This window comes from Brachypodium distachyon, chromosome 1 (assembly GCF_000005505.3).
Source record: "Brachypodium distachyon strain Bd21 chromosome 1, Brachypodium_distachyon_v3.0, whole genome shotgun sequence".
Classification (NCBI taxonomy): domain Eukaryota; kingdom Viridiplantae; phylum Streptophyta; class Magnoliopsida; order Poales; family Poaceae; genus Brachypodium; species Brachypodium distachyon.
The window spans coordinates 56,615,431-56,635,420 of record NC_016131.3 but is presented as its reverse complement, the minus strand read 5'-3'; the positions used below and the strand labels follow the sequence as shown (position 1 = coordinate 56,635,420).

General features: G+C 43.6%; 1 protein-coding gene across 8 annotated transcripts; it reads left to right on the top strand.

Annotated features, from left to right (window-relative positions):
- Positions 1 to 4,647: 4,647 nt before the first annotated feature.
- LOC100821638 (protein PHOTOPERIOD-INDEPENDENT EARLY FLOWERING 1) lies at positions 4,648 to 19,656 on the top strand. 8 transcript variants are annotated; one of them, XM_024457665.1, is made up of 23 exons: positions 4,648 to 4,855; positions 5,549 to 5,694; positions 5,956 to 6,036; positions 6,169 to 6,276; positions 6,412 to 6,492; positions 6,591 to 6,679; positions 6,798 to 7,021; positions 7,112 to 7,161; positions 8,001 to 8,136; positions 8,239 to 8,307; positions 8,406 to 8,527; positions 8,643 to 8,681; positions 10,118 to 10,153; positions 10,389 to 10,457; positions 11,190 to 11,252; positions 11,328 to 14,475; positions 14,645 to 14,709; positions 14,787 to 14,860; positions 15,179 to 15,917; positions 17,136 to 17,602; positions 17,774 to 18,425; positions 18,534 to 18,775; positions 19,149 to 19,656. In XM_024457665.1, the coding sequence occupies exons 2-21, from the start codon at positions 5,635 to 5,637 to the stop codon at positions 18,186 to 18,188; spliced, it is 6,135 nt and encodes a 2,044-aa protein (XP_024313433.1). In that variant the 5' UTR covers positions 4,648 to 4,855; positions 5,549 to 5,634; the 3' UTR covers positions 18,189 to 18,425; positions 18,534 to 18,775; positions 19,149 to 19,656. The 8 variants fall into 8 exon arrangements, with proteins under 8 accessions (XP_024313433.1, XP_010228385.1, XP_014752353.1 ...); XM_010230083.3 differs by having other exon boundaries at positions 14,787 to 14,857; positions 15,182 to 15,917; positions 17,774 to 18,775; positions 19,149 to 19,587; XM_014896867.2 differs by having other exon boundaries at positions 14,787 to 14,857; positions 17,774 to 18,775; positions 19,149 to 19,587.
- The last annotated feature ends 334 nt before the right edge of the window (positions 19,657 to 19,990 follow it).

The following is a 19,990-nucleotide window of genomic DNA, read 5'->3' as shown; positions in this document are numbered from 1 at the left end:
GTGAAGAGTGTGAGAACTACCACAACCTTGGACAAGGCAAGTTCACTTTGATCATCTCCTAAATATATTTTTTTACTATGCACTAGTTGTTTTGTTAGTTGCATTAGGAATATTATTTGTACCTCTATGCTAGCTATAAATCTCAGGTAGTATAGTGTTACCCTTGCCATTACCTTGCTACCAATTCGCCATGGATTGTAGTTGAATGCTAAGCTATGGTAGTATCGGGGGGGGGGGGGGATTACTACATTATGATAATGTTATGTTTATGGAAATGAGATGTTTTATTAGAGTATGGCAAAACAATTAATTCAATGAACCATCCTGGTTGGACGGCTTTGAGGTTTTAGATGTTATGCGACGTCAGGTCCATTTCTATGGGTCCATTTCTATGAGTCGTCTCTCCATGTCTATGAGAGCGCCTGCGTCGCAAATGTGAAATGCCACCTGGGGTAACCGAGACTGGACTAGTTTCCTATTTAGTAGCTTCTAGTACAACCACATGCTAAATGGGCTCTGGTGAGAATGAGTAAGTTGTTTGAACCCAGGTCCGAAGAATTGTACTGAGGTAGCATGTGTAGGGGGAGCGTGATTCTTCCGTGGTCTGGGGAATGACTTCTGAAAGTCTTGTAATCGATGCCGTTGCTACTCTACCCTGAGGACATCAAGGGATTAACACGTCGATTTCTTGTGGGGAATGTGTACAACCTCTCGAGAGTGTCAAACTAAGTACATAGCCGTGTCCTCGGTCGTGGACAATTTTGAGCAACTGAATAGTGGAGCTGTAAGGAAAGTCTCACTCACTCTAATTTCTTAAATTAAAATGAATGGTTTGAACTTGGGATAGGAGCACTCGTTGATGTCTATCCGGTGTCCTTAGTTTAATAGGAGCATGGATGTGTCTACCCCATGTCCAATAGTGATAAAATTATTTTGTTTAAAATGATAGGATGAAACAAAGATGCTTTTATGCAAATAGCCTGAACTCCACCTTGCCAGATTATGCATGTACTTGGTAGGTTCTGATATAATTATTAGTAATCTTGCCAATACATTCAATGTATTGACCCTAGTGGTTGCATCGTTTAATGATGCAGGAAGTTCTGACGAAGAGTAAGGGTACATTCTGGTCTTTGGGTTGCGAGCTTACATTCCAACACGCTACCATTGTGGTGTTGATGTGGCTTTTGTATCTTCGCTTTCCGCTATTGAACTTTTCGTTTTAATTCCAGCTAATCCATGGGGTTATGCGAGTTTGTAAGTACTCTTAAATTCTGGATATTGCGTTGTAATATTGAGACCTTTGTTCTATGATATTACATATTGAAACTGTGTGTGCTAGTGAGTTGATCCAGGGACTAGCACTTAAGCACAGAGATCGAACCCTTTTATGGGGGCGGTCGCTTCAGATCGTATCAGAGCATTGTGTTGCCTGTAGTAACGTGACCCTAGCATGGACTAGTCCAAAAGAGACCATAGGATTCTTCTATGCATTTCATATCCCTTTGAGGTTGCATATTGAATTTCATTCATGTTCATCTACACTTGCAAATCATATCATTGTTTAGTACATACATACTACATGTGTTTTACTTCATACTACACTTGCAATATTATCACTTCATATGCATCTTCAGATTTTTATATGCATTTATGTCAACCTCATACTACTCTGTCATGTTTCCACCATTGCACTTATTCGTCATGTTTGCATAACATACACACCACCTTCTCATGGTTACCTTTATGCATTTACCTACTTGAGCATATGACTGATTCTCTCCTTCCACCCAAAATCTTGTAGATGAATGGCCCACCAAATTTCGGCGATGAACCTCCCTTCACTCACGTCCACTACCTAACAATCGAAGACGACATTCCCTTCGGAAGGCAGTTGGCGGTGTTGTGCACGACGCTGTACCTGGCAGCACCCTGCTTCCGACGACGCGCTGAGCCGGTGGGATCTCAGGGAGGAGCACGCCGCTAGGAGATTGATACCGAGATCAAGGGACGGGCAGTTGTTCCAATGACGCCTGACATCACCTACTCAGTGCACTACCCCGACTTCATGCTGGGACTGCGGTTCGCTATGCAGCACGCGATAGCGCGTGTGTGCGAGGCGTACCACGACGACCTGCCATAGGACTCCGTCTTCCGTAGCTTCGGGAGGCGAGTTGTTGGCGGGAATGCCATAGGTCCGGAAGTCCTGGGAGAAGACCCACACATGGAGGATGTTCAGTTTCAAGCATTGGAGCAGAACACGGTGGATATGGGGAAGAGCCTCTACAATGAGATGACCCGAGCGGACATTGCTGAGGAACAGGTGGGAATACTCAAGGGACAACTGGCGCAACAAGCAACTGAGAAGAATTACTTGACTTTATCCAAAGAAGAAAGTTTGCATACGTACAACATCAACAACAAAATTGCATACACATAGATCCTAAGCACAAATTTTGCAAATCCCAATTTTATGTATATATATGCAGCAACATGAGGGTTGTGCGGTGATGTCCGGGTCGGTGACACGAGGGCAACGATGGTGTCCTGAATATTCAAGGGAGCAGTGAGAATGAGCTCGGTGGCCTCTACATCAAGGTAGGGCGGTGAGGCTTGGGTGGCGACCATGGACAAGTTTAGATTCATGCCATGTTGGAAGACAAGACAAGTCATGGCGGCCTGCAAAGACACGACGACGGTTTAGAATCTTGGCGATGTGTGTGGGAGGCGAGGCTGGGCCGGTGCCTCATGTTAGCATGCCGGGGGGTAGCTGCAACACTGGAGATCAACACGATTGGGATGACAACAATGATCAACAAGGGCAACGGCATCGCCAGAGGTTTGGATGTGCAGGGTTGCACCACTGAACCCTAGAACGAGAGCTAAGGGTGCGGCAAAGGTGGGGTGGGGGAGGGTACAATGGCGGTGAAGGCCGGAAAGGAGCAACAACGCTAGAGGCCACGAAGAGGAGTGGCTAGGGAGCCGAGAGTGAGACATGAGAGCTAGGACCAGGAAAAATCGTGCTGGGGAGGAGGTTCGGGTCGGGGAGGTGCAAGGTGCGGTGGCATAAGGACGTAGCGGTTGTTTGGATGAATACAAGCCGGCCTTACTAAATTATTGGTCATGCTCTTGTATTTTGGGCTTTGTTTGGAAGGAAACCAAATTTGGTACGCCTGGCCCAAATTTACCACGCGCCAACACAGTTTTCGCCGACGCGCGGGCGAGAAGACGGCGGAAAAAATCGCTCGTCAAAATATTGGCTGCCCTTTTGAGCGGGAGAACTCACGAGAGTATAAAAGCCACGCACCCCGTCTTTTTCCACTTCCCTCTTCTCAGTTTGACACAGACGAAGTAAAAGAACACGGATCTGGAGCGACGACGCGTCGACGGCCGGCCGGTGGGTTTCAAAGTCATCTCCGGCGGCCACTAGGTGGCTGTCCCTCCTCTCCTCCTCCTCTCCCAAACGAAATCAAGTGATTTTCTTTTTCTTTTGTTGCGATTTTCCTTTGTCGTTGGCTACACTCCAAGCAGCCTGTAATTGCCTTTTTAGTTTGACACAGACGAAGTAAAAGGACACGGATCTGGAGCGACGATGGGTTGACGACCGACCGGTGGGTTTCAAAGTCAACTTCGGCGGCCACTACGTTGTTCCACCTCTCCTCCTCTCCCAACGAAATCAGGTTGATTTTCTTTTTCTTTTGTTGCGATTTCCCTCTGTCCTCGGCGACAATCCAAGCAGTCTATACTTGCCTTTTATCTTGTCACCGTGCAAAAATTTCGATAAAGCTAGACGGGGCTCGATCTAAACAGCCCCGTAGGCTTAGTTACAAATTGAAGCGAGTTGTTTTGAGTTCGAGTAGAACCATCCTCTCGAAATGAACGTGAGTTGCGTTTGGCTTGCTGCTGAAAAAAAGCCGTGTAGTATAAAATCCCCCCTTCAGCCCGGCCGCTGGCTTTTTGGGGGACCGAGAAAGCCGGTTTTTTCTTTTTGAAAGGAGAAAGCCGGTTGAGAAGCTGAGCCTGAACAGAAGAGGGCGTAGCGTTGGATCGAAAACCAGGCAATCGGACGGTGGGCGAGCGGTCCGGCTGTATCGGACCACCGACACCAAGCCTGCTTTCCAAGCGGTTGGCCCCACTCAGCTTCCACCGTCCAGAAGACCCGAACCCGTTTCCCGAAGAAAACAAACCCCAACCCGGGCCGACCCCATCTCCCCGAAAAAAAGCCCAGCCCCATCCCCATCCGCCGCCGCCGCCGCCGCCCACATCGGCTGCCACCGCCGCCGCGCGCGCACACCGCCCACCACCGCCGCCGCCCACACCCGCCGCCATCCTCCTCCTCCCTCCCTCCACGGAAGCCCGGGCTCCCGGCTAGCTCCGGATCCGCGGCCAATCTCGTCGCCGGCCAGACTGAGCTCGCCGGATCCTGTCGCAGCCAGCAGCCGCCGTACTGACTGTACCGCAATCCCGGCAGATTCCACTAAACGCCCCCCCACGCGAAATCCCGAAACGGCCCCCGCCCGCTCGCGCCCCGCGCACCAACCCGGGGGCGTTTCCGTCCTTTCGCGACCCATCGCGTTTTACCTCCCGAGGCCCCGAGGCCACCCAACCCCTTCCCCCCGTGCCCGTGCCCTAGTCCCGCCCCCCTCGATCTCGCCCGCCTCCGGCGCCGCTCTCACCGCACCTCCGCCGCCGCCCCCACCACACCTCAGGCGCCGCCCCCACCCAACCCTAGACGCCGCCGCCCCTCCTCGCTCGGCGCAGTGCCAGGGCGGGCGAGCCGTCGACGGGCAATCCGAGCGAGTAGCCCCCCGGGGCCTGGGGGACTGCGGCTGCCGGCGTCGAACAACGGTTCAAGGTACCAGATGCGTTTGTTGGTGCGACGAGGACTTGGTCATTTTTGGTCTTCTTTTAGCGAAGGAACGCAGCGTGTGTTTGCTGTTACATTTGGTGTCCTCGCACTCTGTTTAAGCTAAGCTAGACGTGCACGGTCAATTAGTTCACGTGGTGTTAGGAGGTTTAAAAATGGCAATGTGATTATGGCTTGTAGTTTGAGCTGTAGCTGAATTACGTAATTTATTGTTTGTGAATGTCAATGTGACTCCAGGACATCCATTGGTCTCTTGAGTAGCTGTGATATTGGTTTCGCAAAAGTAGGCTCTTCAAGATTTATCCAGTTGAGCAGTTGCAGCCTTGCAGGTTGAAGTACGACAAGTTTTCATTGTGATGTCTCGTGGCAGCATGCTGAGTGATCTCACGTTGGTGTACTGCAATAAACTTCTTTGCTTTCAGTAGCCTTTCACGTCTACATGGGGTTGTGGTTTGGTTTGGCTGCAATGGATCCCACTCGCTAGGAATCGGGGTTAGCTTGGGGATGTTGAAAGTTCTATTACTTTGATTCGTAGGGAGTTTAAAATTGCTCATTTATATGCTCGGATGTCTTGGAGACCCGCTTTCACCATCTGTGACCGCTTTGCCTTGTATGTGTTTGTGAAAATGGATAGACCTTTTGTCTCATATACTAATTCTGCCATGGCATTGTAATGCACAGTCAGCTTGAGACAGTCAGTACTCAGTATGCCATTATTCTGCATATGCCCCAAGATATGAGATACTCGCCTTGAAGTGGTTGAGAAGATGGCATCAAAAGGTGCCCGGTCAAAGCTAGATCATGAGACTAGAGCTAGACGCAAGAAGGTTAGCTTGCAGCATTGACATCTCATTTACCTGCTGTGCTCTACTGCTCTTATCATTTCTCTTCATATTCCTCATTTGTTTGCTTGGCATTTCATACTTAAATGATGCTAATTTGATTTTGTCATACCTCATTGTTGGAGAGGGAAAGAACAAAGCTTTCTTTAAGCTCTCTGTTAGTCTGTTTGAATCTGTATGTTAGGTATGCCATCCATCACTCTGGTTCTTAGTACATTGACTTAAACCTTTTCCCTATCTTTTCAGGCTCTTGAAGCTCCAAGGGAGCCTCGGAAGCCAAAAGTTCACTGGGACCATGTTCTTGGGGAAATGGTTTGGCTGGCAAAGGTTAGTTGTTATTAGTACAATTGAAAACTTGCAATGCTTCTTTCTCATGGAGCAAAGTTGCAGGATGCTATCACGATACTGCAATGATTATAACTCTATTGTCTTTTCTTCCTTAATTTAAACATCGCGCAGGAGTTTGAGTCTGAGAGAAAATGGAAGTTGTCCATGGCTAAAAAGATTGCTCAAAGGGCCAACATGGGTATAGTCGACCAGGCAACAAAGGATGAGAAAAAACAGAAGGTTTGCATTATCTATGATATGACGAAGTTATGTTTCATAATTTATTGCTTCAAAAATAAAAGATGCCTTTATTTGCACTATCCAGATAATGATTCCATGTACTTCTATCTTAGTTTAACGACCCTTGTATTACAGGAGGGGGAATATCGCCTGAGAAAAGTCGCCCTAAATATTTCTAAGGACGTGAAGAAGTTCTGGACCAAGATAGAGAAGTTGGCAAGTCCATATTTATTTTTGTGGCTCACTGTACCACTTTCGTACATATAATCATGCTTCTCAACTAATTGAAACTATCTTTTATGCCGGGAATGTAGGTTCTCTATAAGAATCAACTAGAGGTTGAGGAAAGGAAGAAAAAGGCCCTCGATAAGCAGCTTGATTTCCTTTTAGGTCAGACTGAAAGGTATCATCATCTGTTCTTGGTCCATTTTGCTGTGTCTTTCAAACTTTAGCATTTTTATTTTTAGGTCATTGGGCCTGGCTACTTGCTAACGTTCTGTCATTGGCTGTGAACTTTCCAGATATTCTACAATGTTGGCTGAAAACCTTGTGGATGTTCCCCATCTGCAAACACAGGAAAATGGACCGCTGCAGACAAATTTACCATCCCAGGAGGAAGTAGCAGAACCTTCGCAGACTAATCAACCATCGCTGGAGGAAGTTGCAGATCCTTTGCAGACAAATCAACCATTCCATGAGGAAGTAGCCGAAGAGAACACAAATGCGCTAATGCATGATGATCTAGGTGTGCAGCTTTATTAAAGACTACATGCTTCAGAAATCTTATCCAGTTGATTGTCCTTTTTCTTTAGGTTTTAACACTTTTTAGTTACAGATAAAATGGAAATTGATGATGATTACAATAGCTCCTTGAATGAAGAGCCGGTAAGCTAGAATTTTAATTTCCCCATTCGTTTCCTTTTCCATTCCATATGAATACAACTTCTGTGAATCCTATGGATCTTAGTACTAAGTGGAACATTTTGTTTGCTTCGCCAACTTATGATTTATTTTGTTCTAATTCTATGTTTCATGTATCTTCTGAAACACATTGCTGCTTGGCAGTGCGAGAGTTCTGTCGATTAACTGCTGTTCAAAAGCCTTATACCATGGTGTGGTGATGCACGGACTATCTTCTTTCATTTATGTGCCTCTGGTGGAACCAGTCACCAGATATGTGAGGATCAACTGTTAGCTAATAGCCCACAGGTTGTATGGGAGGATAACTTTGAAGTTCCCCCCTCACAGGCCATCCTCACCTGAGCCCAACAATGAACACACCGGACAGATAAATAATTCAACATAAACCTAAGTTGGTAACAGAAAAGTTCGATCTTGGGAATTGGGAGGGAGGAAGTTACATACACAGGGCGGACTTTTGTGCACCACCAAGCCATTCCTGCAGATCTGCCTGGCAGTTAATAGGTGCGCCGCTATGCTTGTGGTGTGCATCGTCCCGCTTCCCCAATGCGTGCTCAAGAGGGTGAGGAGCTGCATTGGGCTATTGGGCCTGACAGTTTAGTGCGAATGGAGAGGATATGGGTGGGCTAAAATTAGTCAGGTTGTGATCACAAATTATTAATGTGTCTACTTATTCACTACATTTTTGTTTGTTTACTTGGGTGTGCATCTGTACATCCATGAACAGAGTTTGCTATGCCTGTGCTGGTAATCTGCATTTTTCTGTAATATATGGACCACTCTCGTATGTGCTGGTGCTACAGGAAGATGATGAGCACACAATTGATGAGGATGAAGCTCAAATCACGGAGGCTGAGCGCAATGAAGAATTAGCTGCTTTGCAGGCAGAAGCTGATCTACCACTGGATGATATTCTCAAGTTGTATGCCAAAACCAAAGGTGATCTCCGAAAGCAGTTCTCCTTACCTGCATTTACATAGTGACAATCCTGTGCTCTACTTGACACCAAGTCGATGAATTTATGAGCTCAAGCATTCTCAGTTAGCAGGGAGAGCAGTCCGGATAGCAAAGATACTTTCAGTAAGTCAGATTTAAAGAATTTGATGAAAGGTGAGATTTTCAGATACCTTGATGCCATTAGGAAACTGAAATACTGCAGACTCATTGATAACTTTTCCTAAGTATGCGGCCCTTTTGTTGTTTGTCAGATCCTTCAAACCAAGCTAATGGCTGTAATCATGAATCTGGTGGTACTTCAAGTGATGAAGGCAATTCTTCCGAGGAAGTTGATGATAGCTACTCTTACACTGAGTTTGTGAAGAAGAATCATGTACACTTACTTTCCTTATGCCTTTTGCATGTGCACTGTGTTTGAGACAGCAGGGGTAACCAAGTTTGTGGATGTTCTCTAATTCGCCACCAATCTTTTTTTTTTAACTTTTCAGGGGAAAAGTAATGGCAGCATCTCCTCTGTTGGTGAGCAGGTACATTTCAGTAACCCCTTTTACTGCTATAGAATTCCTCTCCTTTATCCAATGTTCTTTAATTTTGTAAAAAAAACTACTTTTCCTTCCAAGCCTATTGCCTGAGTCTAATTTCCACCCTAAACTCTAATACAGTTAAGAATACCCTTTAATTTCGTAAAATGTCTACCTTTTGTCCATCGCCTGTTTCCTGAGTCCACTCTGGAAGCCAGGCAAATCTTGTCACTAGGCTGGTTTAGTGAGCAATATCAGGTGATGTGGCATACTAGTAATTTAGCACGCACAAATTGGAGGCTGTAACTCGTCAGAGTAAAAGTGGTTGTGGATTTATCCGAGGGCATGATTATGAGATTCAGATTCTCCAGCGATTTTGAACTGGAGTTTGCTAGGTCATTGGAACGGTGCGATGGCCTTCACCAAATTTCTTTCCCCGATGAGCTGCCCTGCCCCCTTTCACCCAAATTTTCCATCCTCCACCTCCCATCCACTGAATTGAAGCCACCTTTAACTTGTTCATCCTCTGCCATGCCTCCCCATCAATCAGCGCGGTTAGCGAAGCAGGTGAGGTAGACATGCCCGGTCTGCAGGCCAAGCATATCCATCTCGAATATCAATTTCTCGGCGCAGAGCAGCCGTAAAGATGAGCTGGAGCAGGCCCTTACTCTATCCCTGGGACTGCGCAGGAGGAATGCAAATGCCATCCAAATCCCAATGGAGGATGAGGTGGTCATTTGCATGCAGGGGTCTATTGCCTAATTGAGGATGAGGTGGCAGCCATGTCATCTGAATCTGTTCATCCAACTAGCTTAGGATAATGTTTGTATGGTTTTGAAAGTTGAGGGTTGTCTTTTAAACGGTATATGAGTTGACGGTAAAAATTAGATCGAGTAAAAGATAGGGACAAATAGTTAATCTGATGATGGGACAACTTTTCAGCAATAAAATGTTGAAAATCCAAATGGCAGTAGGCATAAGCAATTATTGTGAGACTGACTTCCCAGAGTGGGAGGTAGGAAGGGGCAACTTAACTGTTGAAAGTCCCAATGGTAAATATCAATGACAACTTTCTGTTAAACCCTTTTCACTTCAGTTGAGCAACTAGCATGCACAATCAAGATTTTTTCTGGATGGATCGTGCTTATCCCTATCAATTGAATAATCGAATTGCTCAGTCTCCCCCCACAGCTTAAAAGAACATAGGCACATGATGTGTGAACTGTGAACTGGAGTAGTAATTGTAAGCCTTCGCAGGTTGAATGTTTTTTGAAAACTGTTGACGTTGATGTTGATTGAAGTGCTCAAAACAATTCCAGTGATTATCATGTTCGTGTTTTCGCATTTTCTAGTTTGGTTTTTTAACGCGATACCTGAGACAAATAATCCGTTTTTCTGTGTGGTAATACGGTTATACTACTCTTGTCAACCGCAATTTCCAGGGGGACAAAGATTATGTTGCTGCTGATGAAGGAAAGGTAACGCACCTGTCTTCATCTGTCTATTTTCCTCACCACCTTCTTGTTTTCTGCATAATTTGTGTTCCACTATTGCATGGAAGTTCTTCTGGAAGAGTATAAACATCCTTCATGATTCTTGACAGAGTTGCATGTGCATGAATATCTCACCCCCCCCCCCCTCTCCTGTTGTTTATGTGTGTTTGTCTGTGTCTATTTTTGAGAATTTTTCTTATTTACTGCATCTTTGTGTTAGGATGATGAAGCAACTTTATCTGAAGAGGAAGAGCTGGCAAAGGGAGACAGCCCTGATCCTCTGGATGAGGTGATTTCACACATCAATCAATAATATTATTGGACTGTTCACATTGTCATGTTGCGCTCCTCTAGTTACTGACTTTTTTTGCTAACATGGATGAACTTACCAGTAAAAACTACTCTTGCCATTGATTCGCTCTCAATGTTTATATTGTGTCCCTCAAAAATGTGACTACTTAAGATATCAGTTATTAAGTATTTTGCCTGGTTAAGCTTTCTGATGGGCATTCTCTTAGTAACACATCTGCAGAGAAATATGTGAAATTCTGATGGATATAGGGCTCCAGTGCCCCCACGAGACCATAAGTTTTGAGAGGTTTTTCTTATATTTGGTAAACAAATTCTAGTATGTCTTGGTCGACTGTTAGTTTTTCTTTCTCGTGCGTGTGTGCGTGGAAAATGTCCCTACTCCCTAGATATGATAAAAAAAACCGAACTCTATTGCTTGCTTGTGAAGAGAGGATTGATTGAGGCCCTTACCACTGACAATTAAGGAGATATGTAAACATTGATGTTTCAATAATTGAATCTTATCTAAAGACCTAGCATACAATTTTAAACCCAGACGTGGGTATTAGCCCGTTTTAATTTGTATTCAAGACCCTGCTATGATTTGAGATTTCAATTTTAGGATTATTGCATGTCCGTTTCTGTTTTGTCATTAATGAGTAATGACACACTAACTTCACCTTTGCATATTTCCTAACTCTTGATCCTTGGTCTTGTTTCATATATGCAGATAAAATTACTGCAGAAAGAGAGTGAGATCCCACTAGAGGAACTTCTTGCGAGGTACCAAATGGTATGTATATTTCCTATTTGCTTTCTCCAATTGCACTTTACTGTGGTCCATCTGTAATGCCTTTTCTATATTTAGGATGGCTACGCAGATGGCGTAACAACAGAATTGGAGAATTCACCTACACATTATAATGAAGAGGTTAATACTGACATGTCTCTGGATGGTCAATCTGTGGACATTTTGAAACTGAACAATGACATGCTCGAAAATCACGAAATAACAGACATGCTGGAAAGAAAGCTTGTGAGCGGTAATGCCCTGCAACCAGAGATAGTACCAGAATCTAGCGTACAAGGATGTTCTGTTAAAGAAGATGAACTGACTGATGCTAAGGTGGCCAATGAGGAAACTGGTGACAGTGTAATTGATGATGCTGCTGCTGCTGCAAGATCAGCACAACCAACTGGGAACACCTTCTCAACAACAAGCGTACGCACGAAATTCCCATTCCTCCTCAAGCATTCTCTTCGGGAATACCAGCATATTGGCTTGGATTGGTTGGTTGCTATGTATGAAAAGAGGCTGAATGGAATTCTAGCAGATGAAATGGGTTTAGGAAAGACGATAATGACTATCTCCTTGCTGGCACACCTTGCATGTGAGAAGGGGATATGGGGCCCACATCTTATTGTTGTCCCAACCAGTGTTATGTTAAATTGGGAAACTGAATTTCTGAAGTGGTGTCCTGCCTTTAAAATACTGACTTATTTTGGAAGTGCAAAGGAGAGAAAGCAGAAACGTCAGGGTTGGATGAAACCAAATTTTTTCCATGTATGCATCACGACATACAGACTTGTTATTCAGGACTCCAAAGCGTTCAAGCGAAAAAAGTGGAAGTATCTTATTCTTGATGAGGCTCATCTGATAAAGAACTGGAAATCACAAAGATGGCAGACTCTGCTAAATTTTAATTCAAAACGACGTATTCTTTTGACTGGAACTCCTTTGCAAAATGACCTTATGGAACTTTGGTCTCTCATGCATTTTTTGATGCCCCATGTATTCCAGTCTCACCAAGAGTTCAAGGATTGGTTCTGCAATCCAATTTCAGGAATGGTGGAGGGCCAAGACAAGGTAAACAAGGAAGTTATAGATCGGTTGCACAATGTCCTTCGTCCATTTATACTACGCCGATTGAAACGAGATGTTGAGAAACAGTTACCACAGAAGCATGAGCATGTCATCTATTGCCGACTTTCAAGAAGGCAAAGAAACTTGTATGAAGATTTTATTGCCAACTCAGAGACACAAGCAACACTGACAAGTGGGAATTATTTTGGTATGATTAGTATCATTATGCAACTCAGAAAGGTTTGTAACCACCCAGATCTTTTTGAAGGCCGTCCAATTATCAGCTCATTTGACATGGCAGGAATTAACATGCAGATCAGCTCTTCTGTTTGTATGGTCCTTGATAAGGGGCCATTTTCTCAGGCTGATCTATCTGATATGAACCTTGTATTTACCCAAAATGAATTTAATATGACTTCTTGGGAGGTGGATGAGGTTGCTGATGCCTTTTCTCCAGGCATCACCTCTAGGGGCTCTGGTGCAGAGTTCTCCTGCTCTAACAAGGATGGTCAGAGAGGTATTGGAAAAAATATTTTTGAAGAAATTCAGAAAGCCTTGCAGGAGGAGAGAATGAAAGAAGCCAAAGAAAGAGCAGCTTCAATTGCATGGTGGAATAGGATAAGATGCCAGAAGAGGCCTGTTTATGGCACAAACATTAGAGAGCTTCTGACCATAAGACACCCTATCTGTGATGTTCTTGAGAAGAAGAGCAATCCCTTGTGCCACATGGAATTTTCCTCGAGTCTTGCAGATCTTGTTCTTTCATCAGTGGAACGCTTCAATAAAATGCTTGGCTTTATTGAATCATTTACTTTTGCAATTCCTGCTGCACGGGCAGCTACTCCTATTTGCTGGTGCAAAAAAAGGAAGTCTCCTGTTCTTCTTGAACCAGCATACAGAGAACAATGCATGAATGAGTTCTCTCCCATTCTCTCTCCTATCAGGCCTGCAATTGTCCGCCGTCAAGTGTACTTTCCTGACAGACGTTTGATCCAGTTTGATTGTGGGAAGTTGCAGGAGCTTGCTATTTTGCTGAGACGTTTGAAGTCAGAAGGACACAGGGCCTTGATATTTACTCAGATGACTAAGATGCTTGATACTCTGGAGGAGTTCATTAATTTGTATGGGTATACATATTTGCGGTTAGATGGTTCTACCCAGCCAGAAGAGAGGCAGACACTAATGCAGAGGTTTAATACAAACCCGAAGTATTTTCTTTTCATTTTATCCACTCGTAGTGGTGGTGTGGGAGTCAACCTAGTAGGAGCAGACACTGTTATATTCTATGACAGTGACTGGAACCCTGCAATGGATCAACAAGCCCAAGACAGATGTCACAGGATAGGACAAACTCGGGAAGTTAACATCTATAGACTAATTAGTGAAAGCACTATAGAGGAGAATATTCTCAAGAAAGCAAATCAGAAGCGGGCTCTTGATGATTTAGTGATACAACGTGGTAGTTACAATACAGAATTCTTCAAGAAGCTTGACCCTATGGAGTTCTTTTCTGGCCATGCACCTCTTAATGTCGAAGATCAGCAGAAGGATCGCTCTATGCCTTCTGTAGTCTCAAATGAAACAGGTCTTGCGCTGTCAAACGCGGATGTTGAAGCAGCTATTAGACAAGCAGAGGATGAAGCTGACTATATGGCTCTGAAAAGGTTGGAGCAGGAAGAGGCTGCAGACAATCAAGAATTTAGTGAGGAGGCTGCTGGAAGACTAGAAGATGACGAGCTTGTAAATGAGGAAGCGAAACCTGACGAGCACTGTAGTGCAGAGCATAAACATCAATGTTCTGATGTGGATAACGACAAAAGTGTTGCTTTACCTGTGAACCAATTAGATGAAGAAAAGGCTCTTAGATTGGCTGCAGGTGATGGAGATATGGACATGCTTGCTGATGTCAAGCAGATGGCTGCCGCAGCTGCTGCAGCAGGGCAAGCGAGTTCATCTTTCGAAAATCAGCTCCGGCCAATTGATAGATATGCAATGCGGTTTTTGGAGCTCTGGGATCCTATAATTGACAAAGCTGCTGTAAACTATCAGGCGAATGTTGTAGAGGAAGAATGGGAACTTGAACGCATTGAAAAACTCAAAGAGGATTTAGAAGCAGAAATTGATGAAGACCAGGAACCACTTTCTTATGAGAGTAAGTGATCTTATGTTGATGCTAACTGCACGCTTAATCTGTGTCTTGTTAAAATTTGTTTAGGGTTACTCTTTAATTTTTACAATTTAATTGGAGCTACTGCTCTCCTTGACACATGCTTCCTTCCTTTTTCATTTATCCCTGTGTATTGACACCATTTCAATTACAGCATGGGATGTTGATTTTGCTACTACAGCGTATCGCCAACATGTTGAGGCTCTAGCTAAAAAGCAGGTCAGTTGATAGCTTTTTTTTTTTTGTGTGCCTCTTGTGCATAGTGGCTAATGACATCCATGCTGTAATACTTGCAGTTGTTGGAAGAGCAGGAAAAACAAGCTTGTAAAGCAGCCAAAGAGTTGGAGGAAACAAATGATATAATTAGGTGGTGAGCATTCAATTATGCTCTCTACATGCCCACACTTTTACCATAATGTATTGGATCACCTGTTTTATACTCCCTCCGATCCATATAAGTGTCTCAGATTTAGAAAAACTTGGTACTAAATGTGAGACACTTATTATAAGAACGGAGGGAGTAGTGTTTTGCACGACATTCTTCTGTTACACTTAACTTCTTTCCCCATTCTTTTCTTACAGAAATGATGTACTACAAATGCATTATTTCCCCCACATTCTATTGGACATGTCTGTTTTCAGCTGTTTACCACATAAATGACTCCTTCCTTTTGTCATCCTTTTCTAGCAGTCACCGCAAAAAGTCAAAGAAGAACAAAAGAAAGGCAGGCAAGTTTAAATCCTTAAAAAGGGGACGTTTGTCATCTGAGTCAGAGGCCATGCTTGATGAAACTTCTGTTGATACTATGAGTATTGATGGCAATGCACCCTCGCCAGAGCTTATTAGTGATGAATCACCACACCATTGTTCTCATAAGCGTAAAAAGATGGTGTCTAGAAATGAGGAAGTCAACAGCAGTAGCAGAAGCCTGAAGAAGTTTAAGAAAGCCCCCAAGTCAAATTGTATTTCGGAATCCTCATCGCATAAGCACTTGCTTGAAGGCAAGCAGCTTAAGTTGATGGACGAAGTTAATTTTTCTGATCCCAAATTGGTGAGCATTAGGAGTGATGGCCGGATTTCCACCCCTTGCATGCCAGTAAAACGTGTTATGGTAATTAAGCCTGAGAGGTTGAAGAGGAAGGGTCTTATATGGCCTCGAGATTGTGTGCCTGATTCATGGACTAATGAGGAAGATGCGGTTCTTTGTGGAACTGTACATGAGTACGGTCCTGTTTGGGAGCTGGCTAGTGAGTTTCTTCATTCCATACCGGGTGGTGCATTTTATAGGGGAAGATACCGTCATCCTGTGCATTGCTGTGAGAGATTCCGAGAATTAATCTGCAAACATGTATTGTCTGCAATGGACAATACGAACAGTGAGAAGGTTCCTTCTGGTACTGGGAAGGCTATCTTGAAAGTATCTGAGGTGAGTTGATTAACTGTCATCTTGGTAGAGGGGCAATTTTCAACACTAGGATTGTTTTTTGCTTGTTCACGCATTGACCGTGGTTAGTGTTTGTTCTGATTTGTGTTACAATAAGTCTGAAATGGTAAATGTGTGAAACATCCCACCGACACTGAATCATCCATAAAAGCCCTAAAATGAAGTGCTCACTCCTTCCAAATATGCAAGGCCCGATTCAAATTTCACCAGTACCAAAGGCATAACACACATGATTCAGGACATTTAAATTTTAGGTGTTAGCCAACATTCATGTGCAATTTATCAAGTTAGCCTCTTTAACTGCATGCATGTGCCTCTGAATGGTGACAATACATGAATTAATTAATCAATTTGTTTTCCTTAAGCAGAGGTGGGAATAGGGAGCGCAATGTTCCAGAGAAATTAAATGGCCTAAGGAAAGTTGGCCATAGATTTTAGGATTTCTAAGATTTGAATTGAAGCCTTATATAATGGAAGGAGGAATTTTAGAGTAAAATGTCCTACTGTTTAGTTCATAACCTTCTTTTTTCAGAAACCCAATATGGCATTGAATTTCTCATTTTGAGCTATGGTAATTGCTAACCACTGGCCAACTGTCTATCGCTTCTGACAGGGTATTCATATCTGACCAATAAACAAGTGAGCGTAGCTCTTCTAACCAACAATCCCCTGTTTAATCTAATTCATAAGCCAGTAAAATGTCCATGTCATTAATTGATAGACTTGAATACAATATTGGAACAACATAGCTTCATGCTTATGTTTCTCTTTTCTTCGGTCATAGGTTGACATCATTTTTCTCTACCAGCTGGTTTGGCATCCGTCATTTCATTTCATTTGGTCCAAATGAAATGAAATCTAATTTTTGGTAGGATTTCATTTGGTTGAATTTGAATTCCGGATTCAAAAATCATGTTTGTCTACCACATGGATTTGTAGAGTTAGAGACAATTCCAGAGAAATGATGGCTTGTAGAAAGGAATTGAGGTTAGTAGTATTGCGATTCCATGGAATTGCAAATTGAATTCATGTAGTCAATTCCGTGCCAACCAAACAAGTTAGTTTCTAGAATTCAAAATGAATTCCACAATTCTAGTCCCGAATGATGGGTGCCAGGCAAGCTGTACAGGTGTTTGTCGGTTACATTGTGTATCTTTCAGCGCTTGTTAGCCACTAATTGATATCTATGACTTATTTCAGGACCAAACTCAGATGTTGTTGAATGCGATCAGTGAAATTCCTAACAATGAGCTGCTTCTCCAGAAACATTTCATGGCCATACTTTCTTCTGTTTGGAGATCCAAATGTGGTCATGAACCCCGCCGTGTTACAAGTACTTGCTCGAGTGCACTCAATAAGCCTGTTAGATTGAATGAGAAGTGGTCCATGACAAACTACAGACCAACCTCTAATCTCATAAAGACAGCCCTCGCAGATGCTCAGGCCCAATGTCCAAGAGCGGTACTACCAAGGAACCAGGAATCCGGCCGGAACTATTTGGAGTTAGTTTTGGATTTCCGGACAGATCAACATGCTTATGAGGCAGACTTTCCATCTGTAGTGAATGTGTCCATTCTAGAACCAGAACCTGTTAAACGTGCCATTGTTCAGGTGGACCAATCACTGTTGTCTGGACTTTCTCATAGGAATGCTGAGAAGAGATTCAGGTCAGTGTTCTAATAATGCTTTGTCGTTGTTGTGCCGAGTGACCATATTGTCCTTGTTTTAGAATCATTCTAAGCAGTTATAGTTCGTGTTGTTTGAATCTTCATATTCTTTAGCAACTTTAGCAACATTGTGCAACGTGAACTAACGATAATGTCTAATGTGCTATGCAGGATAGCATCTGAAGCTTGTTTTGATGGGGAAGGATCTCATTGGGCATCGTCTGCTTTCCACGTTTATGATGCTGCTCGGCATAAGTCTGGCCCAAAGTCTGTTGGAAAGCACAAAACATCTTCAGAATCAGGAAGACCTGCAAAATCTAAAATTCAGAGGACTACTGAACCGCAGGATGTGCCAACTGCTATGAATGATTTTCTCCGGGCTCCGGGTCAACTTTTGGCAAGTGCAGCTGAGTTCCACATTGCGCAGTCCCTCTCTGACTTTGGCATTAATGATTCTGAGTTCACCTGCTTCCATGATCTTCCTCTAGAGACTGACACCGAGTTCGCCCCTTGCCAGTATGAGCTTGCTTCCCTTCCTGGTATCGAGGAGTTGGATCCTCTTTCAGATTTCACAGACATCGGATGAGGACGAATGGACATATTGGTCTGGATAGCATGCCCTTCTATCAGGAGCAGAGAAGATTGTCTCTGGCAGGAGCCCAAGGATATCGATCGAGGCTCCCAGCCATGCATAGATTTGGTTTCAAGCTTCATTATGATTGGCAGGAGTGATTCTGTTGGGCTTGGCGAGGCCACATTGTTGATCTAATAAGTTTGGATTATGTGTCTGCACTAAAGGAGGCATTGGGTACTCTCTATACATGTATGTATATTGGTAGTGTAGGATGTTAGGATGTAGAAATGAGTCTCCGTCATTTGTGTTGACGGGAGATGTTGTAACTTAACCGCACTTGGAAATTTTGTCTAGCAGATGCCAACAGAGAACGTAAAAGAGGGGCCGCTCGGCACAACCTAGCCGTTGTTTCTTGATTTGCTCATTGACCGTTCAGTCCAGTCATCTCGCGACCTGGCACTGGAAAATTGACAGATATGTAGCTCGGCAGTGACCGTCTTATCTCAGCCAATCAGTATCCCTCCTGAAGGAACAGAATTCTTCTTATTTGTATTGATCCTGAAGTCGTTAGGGGATTTGCTGCCTGAGGTGGATCCTAGGTATGCTTAATTATCTCCTACTTAAATCTTCTTTGGTATGCTTTCTAGGTTGGTTAAGGTTGTGCGACAAATTTGATGATTACAAGAAGAGGTTCAGAGTAAACACACTTGCTATGTGTGTTTGCCTGTTTGGTTAAGGAAGCACCATGTCAGTGCCGCAAGAGATATGCGCCATCTCATCGTTGTGCTGGGTTCAGATCATTGTGGGAGTTCTTATTTCTTCCCTTAGATTTTGATCTGTATTAATCTTGTATGAGTGGTGTGAACCTGACATGCACAGTTCGATCCTTAGATTGTCTCTTGCATTTGTGTTGACTGCGTATAGGAATATGAAACACTAACTGATTGCCAGTTGTTGGCAAATGCCGTGCAGGTTGGATCTGGATCTCAAGTATCGATGAGATGCAGCTGACCTGTATCCAGGCTAAAATAGATGTCACTGAAGTAACCAAGAGTTCAGAGGTGAGGCCTCAGGTATGGTTAGTTGTAACATACTCCCTCCATGTATTTTGTTTCGTTACTAGGACAAGGCTTTGATCAATGATAACTCTATTAATATGTGTTTTTATGTGCATGAAATTTATATCAATAAATTCGTCTTTAAAAATTCTTTCTAATAATCATGATTTTGTATTGATATATGTTACATATTAATAGTGTAATCGTTGGTCAAAGCTTTGTCTTAACGAAACAAAATACACCAATCTTTGTGAAATGGAGGGAGTATCAAACAGGAAATTTGGCAGCAGCAGTGAAAGCTTGCTCCTTTTGTATGCACGTTGCACTCTATGAATAATTTCTGCGTTTACCACTGTCATGGGCACAAATGGATGTAACTTCGGCAGGAAATTTTTGCAGCAGTAGTGAAGCCTTGCTCCTTTTGTATGCACGTCGTACTCTATGAAATAGTTTCAGCGTTTTACAACTCATGTCATGGGCCCAAATGGGTGTAACTTTTGGGCTGGTGGTAACTTATGGCCCGAGAAGAACTCACCTCGTCTTAAAACAAAAACAAATAATTGAGCGAGAGCCCTTAAAAAGGTTCGGTGAAAAGCAGCAGTCTTCAACAAAAAAGAGAGCAGAGTTCGTTAGTTACTTGCTCAATGAATGGGTGATTATTTGTTAACTAGAAACTGCAACGAATAGAGTGCGCTGATGAATGGGTGATTGCAAGTTGCAGCGATATGCATGGCTTTGACTCTTTCTCTCTTGTCC

Excerpts from the sequence above, each read along its gene's own strand:
- LOC100821638 (XM_024457665.1), top strand. The coding sequence starts at position 5,635 with ATGGCATCAAAAGGTGCCCGGTCAAAGCTAGATCATGAGACTAGAGCT. Across the intron at positions 14,710-14,786 it reads AGGCTCTAGCTAAAAAGCAG|TTGTTGGAAGAGCAGGAAAA; the intron begins GTCAGTTGATAG and ends TAATACTTGCAG. Across the intron at positions 14,861-15,178 it reads ACAAATGATATAATTAGGTG|CAGTCACCGCAAAAAGTCAA; the intron begins GTGAGCATTCAA and ends ATCCTTTTCTAG.